The 8,034-nt window shown below is 45.5% G+C and overlaps 2 protein-coding genes across 2 annotated transcripts; one reads left to right on the top strand and one right to left on the bottom strand.

The window, feature by feature from the left end:
• Positions 1-1,054: 1,054 nt before the first annotated feature.
• Positions 1,055-3,777, top strand: LOC147638993 (pentatricopeptide repeat-containing protein At4g13650-like). The gene is made up of 2 exons (XM_086786330.1): positions 1,055-3,225; positions 3,257-3,777. The coding sequence occupies exon 1, from the start codon at positions 1,073-1,075 to the stop codon at positions 3,140-3,142; it is 2,070 nt and encodes a 689-aa protein (XP_086642456.1). The 5' UTR covers positions 1,055-1,072; the 3' UTR covers positions 3,143-3,225; positions 3,257-3,777.
• A 1,917-nt stretch (positions 3,778-5,694) lies between these two features.
• LOC147638992 (pentatricopeptide repeat-containing protein At4g35130, chloroplastic-like) lies at positions 5,695-7,605 on the bottom strand. The gene has a single exon (XM_086793171.1). The coding sequence runs from the start codon at positions 7,603-7,605 to the stop codon at positions 5,695-5,697; it is 1,911 nt and encodes a 636-aa protein (XP_086649297.1).
• Between the last annotated feature and the right edge of the window lie 429 nt (positions 7,606-8,034).

Below are 8,034 nucleotides of genomic sequence, written 5' to 3'. Positions count from 1 at the left end.
CAGGGTCATACCGAGAGAAGTCCGCATTGACCCCAAGTACATGCCAATCCAAAGAAGGTGGTTGTTGCATAAATTCCTGTGTGTGTACATAGAAGGAAAAGGGTCTATCTACAACTTCCCATACATTGATGGCCCCACACCACTCACCACCACAGAGATGCAACTCCGAATGAAGAACTTTAATGGCCTCTTTTGCACCTAGATACTTGGCCCCCACTATAGTAGCCACATTCTCATCCTTGAGGAGGTGCTCAAGAACCAATGGACAACCAAAGAGCGTTGGTCTTCAATCTCAATGAAGGTCCCAACTTCTGCTACAGCGGATAGATGTTACGGCATGGTCAAATACTTCCACGGTCACAAATTGGTCACTTTTGAAGACATGCCAAATACTAGGTTTTGGAAGCCCTTTGAGATCATGTGTCGATCTGGTCAATGGCTTTCCCACAAGCCTTTCATCACGTCTTTCTATGAGACCGGTAGTATCCGGGTTGGTAAGTCTCACTCCATGCCGAGCTCGGTCTACTACTTTCTAGCTTCCTTATGGGTCCGAAAGTTGGTCCGAAACCCTTGTCTCGAGGTGCTGCACACAAGCTACATGAACAAAGATTTGAAGGAAAGCAAAATTACAAGAGTCGAAGAAAGTAGTATGTTTGAGTTTTCACCGAAAGAAGCTTCTATAGGACACACCTTTAGCCCCATACCCAAGCATGACACTTACAAGATACACACGGGCTCTTTCAAATAGCTGCATTAAGCCTCATTGTTGACAGATGTCTAGGTACACCTTTGGATGGGGGGACTATGGCAGGCACAAGCTTGGCCTATAGTACGATCCGTCGCTCTTGGATCCTCCTCAAATGCAGAAACCTCTCATGGCCTCTACGACCATAACTCAGATTTTAGTATAACAGATTTTCAAATACTATATGTAATATTCAAAAACCTTTTATACCCATGTGTTTATAAATCTTCTGTTTATATTTGTCTTAAAAAAAATAACTCTCTTTATAATGTTGAGATCAATACTCCACACTTAAACAACACTGATTTGCTAATTTCATTCAAATGCATGGTCTTCGTTTCCAGTTCAGCTGCGCTACTCCTCTTTCAATCGCTACTAAGACAGAAAGGAGCATTTGCTCTCGCAGGCGTGGCATCGCAATCCCAACAGCAACAACAACAACAAAGAAGAAGAAGCGCCAGCCAGCAGCAGCAGGAAAGGCAGAGGCAGACTGGGCTGTGGCAAGATTTCTCTATAAACAGTGGTGGATCCTTGCCACGACCACACCAACATGCCACCTCCCTCTCGTCTTTCTTTTCTTCTGTTAACTATAGGCAGGGTGTTGGTTTACATGATGACAATGGGGCTCTTCTTCAAACTCTGTGCGAGAAAGGGCAGCTGGACAGGGCTCTGGATGTCCTCTCCCGCATGCACATCGCCACCTCCGCCATCACCTACATGTCCCTCCTCAAGGCTTGCATCAAGAGCAAGGCCCTTCCTCATGCCAAGCAAGTCCATGCCCATCTTACCCGACACAGCAACCACCTGACCGGCTTGCTAGGTGACTACTTGGTGCTCACCCTCGCTAAGTGTGGTGCCATTGAAGATGCATGCCAGATATCTGCCACAATGCCTTGTCGTACTGTTTTCTCTTGGACTGCTATCATATCTGCTTATGCAGACTGTGGCCGTGGGCATGAAGCGCTCAAAATGCATCAATGTATGCTTGAGGATGGTGTGGAACCCAACAATTATACCTTTGTTAGCCTCTGCAAAGCATGTGGCAGCATACGGGACCTTGAACAGGGCAAGAAATTACATGCTGATGCCCGCATGAAAGGCTTTGCATTTGATGCCTATGTTGGCAATACCCTTGTGAGTATGTATGGCAAGTGTGGGGCAATCTTGGAAGCGGAGGATGTGTTCAAGGGTATGTCCCATAACAACTTCGTGTCATGGACTGCGATGCTCTCAGCATATGCTGAACAAGGTCATGTAGAGAAGGTGTTGCAGCTGTACAGACAGATGCAAGAGGAAGGTGTGAGGTCAGGGCCACTGACATTTGGAATTGCCCTAGATGCATGTGGCACCCTTACAGAGAAGGACAAAGCTTGTGGTATGAAGGGGCAATCAATCAAATTCATGTCTCTGGAAATTGGAAGGGCATTGCATGCAGATGCACGTAGAAAGGGTTACACTTCGGACACCCTTGTCTGTAACACTCTTTTGACTATGTATGGCAAGTGTGGGCACATTGAGGAAGCAGAGAATGTGTTTTCTGCAATGTCCCATCATGACGTAGTTTCATGGACGGCAATGCTCTCAGCATATGTTCAACAGGGCAAAGCAGAGAAAGCATTATGGCTGCACAGGCAGATGCAAAAGCATCATGTGTGTTTGAATGATGTTACACTTATTAGCATTTTGCAAGCCTGCAGTGAAACAGGAAGCTTGAACGTGTGTAAGCAGCTTCATTTTGACATTGTTTCTGCTGGATATGATCACGTCCCCTCAGTGGCAACCACCCTTATTTATGCATATGGAAGTTGTGCAAGCATGGTAGATGCGCAGGCAGTCTTTGATGAACTTTCGGAGCCTGATATTGTTTCATGGACTGCATGCATTGATGGTCATGCAGGAGAAGGAAATGCAGCAGCAAGCTTCCACATGTATGAGAAGCTGAACATGGCAGGTATTAAGCCTTGTAACTTAACGTTCACTTCAGTTCTCTTAGCTTGCAGTCATGTTGGCCTTATTGTTGAAGGGCATGACCTCTTTGAATCCATGAGCACATGTTATGGCACAACTCCAGACTTGAAGCAATACGGCATTATGGTAGACCTCCTTGGGCGTGCAGGGGACTTCAAGAGGGTAGAGAACATGTTGTGTAGGATGCCTATGAAGGCTGGTCTGACCATTTGGTTGTGCTTGTTACGTGCATGTCATACACATGGCAATTTGGAGCTTGCAAAACAGGCATTTGGTCATGCAGTTCAATTGCAGCCCAAGCAGGCCTCTACTTACGTTTTGATGTCTAACATCTGTGCCAATGCTAGGCTGAAGGAGAGTGTAACCCAGGCCCTGAATTTGAACAAAGAAGCTGGAGGCATGAAGGAAGTTTGGCTAGAGATGGATTAAGCACAAGCAAGAAGTTGATTAATGTAGAAGATCAGTAGCACCCACAAACAGAAACTTATTTTTTTGAGAGGCTATTTTATTAGGCAATGATAGCACATTTAACGACAGCAACAGGCAGGGTTTGAACTGGACCCTTCACTCAGCTATGCAAATGCTTACCAACCCACCTACACTCCCACGGACTATTTATCCCCTTAGAACCTTTCAATCAGAGGTCTAGTTCTAATCATTTGGTTTAAGCATTACCAGCCCCCTTATATGGTGGTACTTGATCATGCCCATGATCTGTGATGATAAGACTGCCATAAGTATTTCTGTAAAAAAACGAAGACCGCTGTAAATATCCTGTCATGTTTTGTCTCACTCACAAATGGTTGGCCCCGATAAAACTCCTGTCATTGTCCCCCAATAAAGCTCCTCCCATCATTTAACCCCACTCCATGATTTATGAACTTTTGAAAATGAACTTAAATCTTCCTTTTGGCTTCCTTTTAAGCTTGACATAGGGTGTTTCTTTGTCAATCTCAAGCATAGTTGCATATACTACTCGTACTTAATCCCCTGGTCTGTTCAGTACATACATCCTTGTAAGGAATGAATGTTTCATACCTGTAATCAAAATGCCAGAATAGGCTTCATAATCTTATGCCTAATTTTGACTGATCGATATGTATTGAGATATCATGTCCGTATTTATGAATGTGCACATGCATGCACTCATATGTGCATATATGAGCTCAAGTTGTGTGCTTTCTTATTTAGTGTTATGATTATGCTGAAGAAGCAGCAAGGGGGGGGAGGGGGGATGCGAGAGAGAGAGTAATTGGATTAATGTCAGCAAGGCTAAATATGGTCTATGGGATGGATTATAATGCATAAGACCATGAAAAGGCCTTCAATATGCTAAAAGCCAAAATGAAATAATGGAAAGAAAATCAAAGTCCTAAATGGTTAGCAAGGTCATCATGGTCGAGTGTGCACGCATATAGGGGGCCAAAATTCAACTGGCATTGGGTTTTAGGAAAACTGCCCATGTTCCTGTCTTCCTTGATGTTTTGACTGTGCTGGTGTAGGCTCCTCTAAAATCCAAATGGTTGTACCTTTCAAAATTTTGGATTGGAGACCTTTGTTCGTTTGTGTTGAATGTGATAACTGTGTGTTCATTGCAAAATCCAAACATACTAAAGGTGCCTGGTGGCTTGTGTGCTATGACAACCTGTGAAGTTTTGTTTTGCGAGCACTTTAGTCCACCCACTCTGCCAATGCTAGAGATTCCCTTTATTTCTATTCTTGAATCTTGAAGTTTAGATACTAGCACATTTTCCAACTCCTCCACAAAGTTCATCTACAAAATCCTGTTGTGTTACTCCAAGTTTTGTATGTTGATCCTTTGCACACTCTCTTCCTTGCAATGCTCTTGTTTGACCTAATTGCATATGCCTTGTTTGGAAACTATAACACTTTCAGGCTGAGAGAGAGAGAGAGAGAGAGAGAGAGAGAGGGGTTTCTTGTGCGTATCTGAATTCGCAAGTATTATTCAGGTTCCTCTATCTGTGACTGAGATTGGAGAACATTGGCATGCTAAAGTCCATTGTCCTTGTCTCATCAAATTTGCAAGGCATCACTTATCCAGCCTTACACCATGGCACTTTACAACTACAGACCTGCTGGCACCCTCATTGCCAAATATAGCTAATTGGGCTCTTACTACATGTCAAGTCTGTGCATTGAAAGGTATGTGTACAAGCTTGCATAGCATGGCGTACACTGGCTTTTCCCATCGCATAGATGCGTGATTTTTGTCAGATGCATGCAGAAAAGCCACAAAGAGATACCCTCCCTGTGTTTATCGATGTGTGAGGGAGCCTTTAAAAAAATTTGGCAGATATTGAGACTGCTGCATTGGAAAAGGTATAAGGCATTTATAATTGCCACAGGTATCATATTCGGGGCCCTTCACACTTGTTTGCAGGTAAGGTATCATCGAGGGTTCTGATGCAATGTGGACTGTGAGATTCCAACGAACAAGCAGGTGGATCTTCACACAGTTCCTGAATGGGGTGTTCCACGTCCAACATGGAGGGTTGAATCACAGACGTGTTTCAAGCAAACCTGTCTTGCCATCTCCATCCTGCCCGTGATGTGTCCAAGGGCGCCTCGTTCAAATCCTGAAGAGGGCAGCTCACAGATTTTGAAATAATGCCACCAAAAATCTGCTGCACTTCGTGTTTGTGACTGCTGTTCTCTCTGCACAGAGGGCTGTGTGAAGATGAGGTACACCAGGACATGGTGTATGCTTTTTCCCCACCCACAGTGGGCCCTCAGCCACGCTTGTCAGTTAACAAGTGTCAAGGCCTCTTAGGTACATGAGGCATTTGTTTTTGATACCATGTCCAGCTGCTAACCATAAAGTGATGGGGTGATATCTATAAATCACCATCTGCTTGGCATGGAAGAGCTCCTCATTCATAGAATGTTGCAAGCAATACGAATGTTTTCCTTGTGGTTGCTCTTGATCTCCTTCAATAAAGGGGTGTACTTGTTGCTCATGCTCAATCCAGCTCTAGCCAGGCTACTTCCAATGCACCTTGCTTCTGTCTTAAGTTTTCCACCTCCCCAGCACACTCATGCAGCCCAGCATCAACGTAAATGTTTGACATCAAAATATAGGCAGTAGCCTGCTTGGGCTGCAGATTCACTGCATGATCAAATGCTTGTTTTGCCAGCTCTACATTGCCATGTGTGCGGCATGCACCCAGCAAAAACCACCAGATTGCCAGATCCGCCTGCACTGGCATCCTCCCCAACATGTTCTCTATCCTCTTGAAGTCACCTGCACGCCCAAGGAGGTCTACCATTATACCATAATGCTTCAACTTTGGAGTTATGCCATAGTCTCTCCTCATTGATTCAAAGTACTCAAGGGCTGTGACAACAAGCCCAGTGTGACTGCAAGCAGTCAGAACTGAAGTAAACATTACTTCATCTGGACAAATGCCTGCTACCTTCAATTTCTCAAATATGTGCAAATTTGTGCCATGATTTCCTTCACCTGCATAACCAGCAATGCATGCAGTCCATGAAATGATATCAGGCTTGAGAAGCTCGTCAAAGAGCACCTGTGCATCGAGCATTCTTGCACAACTCCCATATGTATGAATTAAAGTTGCTGTGACTGAGGGAAACTCCTCATGTCCGGCAGAGACAATGCTGAAGTGAAGCTCTTCACATACCTCCAAGGTTCCAATTTCACTACAGGCTTGCAGGATGCAGATAAATGTAACATCATCTAGGGCCATCCTCTGCTTGTGCATCTGTCTGAACAACCGTAAAGCCTTCTCTCCTTCACCTTGTTCAACATAAGTGGAGAGCATTGCATTCCATGACACAACATCACGATGGGACAATTCACCGAACACCTCCTCTGCCTCCACGCTGGTGCTACACTTGCCATACATACTGACAAGTGCTGTGCCGACATGGGTGTCAAACGTGTAGCCCTTCTTGCGGGCATCTGCATGCAATGCCTGTCCGATTTCCAAAGACCTTACTTTAATTGCTCTTTCCCTCACAAAAAAGGATTCTTCCTTGTCTGCAAGGGTGCCACATGCTTGAAGGGCAATCACAGATGCCACCTTGTCTGGACTCGTACCTTCCTCTTGCATCTGCATGTACGAATGCAGAGCCTTCTCTCCTTGGCCATGTTCAACATATATTGAGAGCATTGCAGTCCATGAGACAACGTTGCGTTGGAATAGTGCACTGAGCACATCCTCTGCTTCCACTACAGCTCCACACTTGCCATACATACTCACTAGGGTGTTGCCAATAAAGACACCGGACGAAAAGCCTTTCTTAAGGGCATAGGCATGTAATGCCTGCACGATCTCCAAGGACGCCACCTTGGTTGACTGTCCATCCACTAAGTAAGCTTCTTGCTTCACTGGAAGAGTGCCACAAGCTTGAAGGGCAAGCACCAGCGTGTGTTGGTCTGGATTCATGCCTTCCTCTTGCATTTGTCTATATAACCGTAAAGCCTTCTCTCCTTGACGCTGCTTGGCATAAGCTGAGAGCATCACATTCCATGACACAATGGTGCGCTGGGACAACGCACAAAACTCATCCTCTGCTTCCTCAATTGCTCCACACTTGCCATACATGCTTACAAGGGTATTTCCAACAAAGATGTCAGATGTGAAGCCTTTCGTGCGGGCATCCGCATGCAGCTTCTTGCCTTGAACTAGATCAGGTATGCTTCCACAAGCTTTGAAGAGGCTGACATAGGTACGTGTATTTGGCTCCACACCTTTTTCCTGCATACATTGATGCATTTTAAGCGCTTCATGCCCCTTGCCACGTTCTGTGTAAGCGGAAATTATGGCAGTCCAAGACAGGGGAGTAAGGTGAGGCAATGTATGAGATATCTGGCGAGCATCTTCAATGGCACCGCAGTTTGCCAGCATCACCACAAAATAGTCACCAAGGAGACCGGTAAGCTGAACCTTATGGCGAGTGAGATGGGTGTGGATTTGTTTGGCTTGAGTGAGGGATTTTACCTTGCTGCAAGCCTTGATTAGGGACAAGTAAGAGCTGGTGGAGGGCGGTGTGTGCATGCAAGAGAGGACATCCAGTGCTCTGTCTAGCTGTCCTTTTTTGCAAAGTGTTTGGAGAAGCTGCTCATCATGAAGCGAATTCCAACACTCCCGGCAGGAAACAGCAGGGGCAGAGGAAGAAATTTTTGTGTGGGGGAAATGAAGTATTACCATGATGATGATGATGACGGCGGCGATGGCGATGAAGACAGCGGGTGGCCAAGTATCACCATCCACTGGGCTTGTGATGGAGGTGGTGGTGGTGGGCGAGAGAGGCTTCTTCGAGTCTCTGTGTGAGTG

This window comes from Cibotium barometz, chromosome 4 (genome assembly GCF_041138505.1).
Source record: "Cibotium barometz isolate CiBa-2024 chromosome 4, ASM4113850v1, whole genome shotgun sequence".
Classification (NCBI taxonomy): Eukaryota; Viridiplantae; Streptophyta; class Polypodiopsida; order Cyatheales; family Cibotiaceae; genus Cibotium; species Cibotium barometz.
This window is presented reverse-complemented; position numbering and strand designations above follow the sequence as displayed.

What these genes read in the sequence shown, in the direction of transcription:
- LOC147638993 (XM_086786330.1), top strand. Translation starts at nt 1,073, where the DNA reads ATGGTCTTCGTTTCCAGTTCAGCTGCGCTACTCCTCTTTCAATCGCTA.
- LOC147638992 (XM_086793171.1), bottom strand. Translation starts at nt 7,605, where the DNA reads ATGCTGGCAAACTGCGGTGCCATTGAAGATGCTCGCCAGATATCTCAT.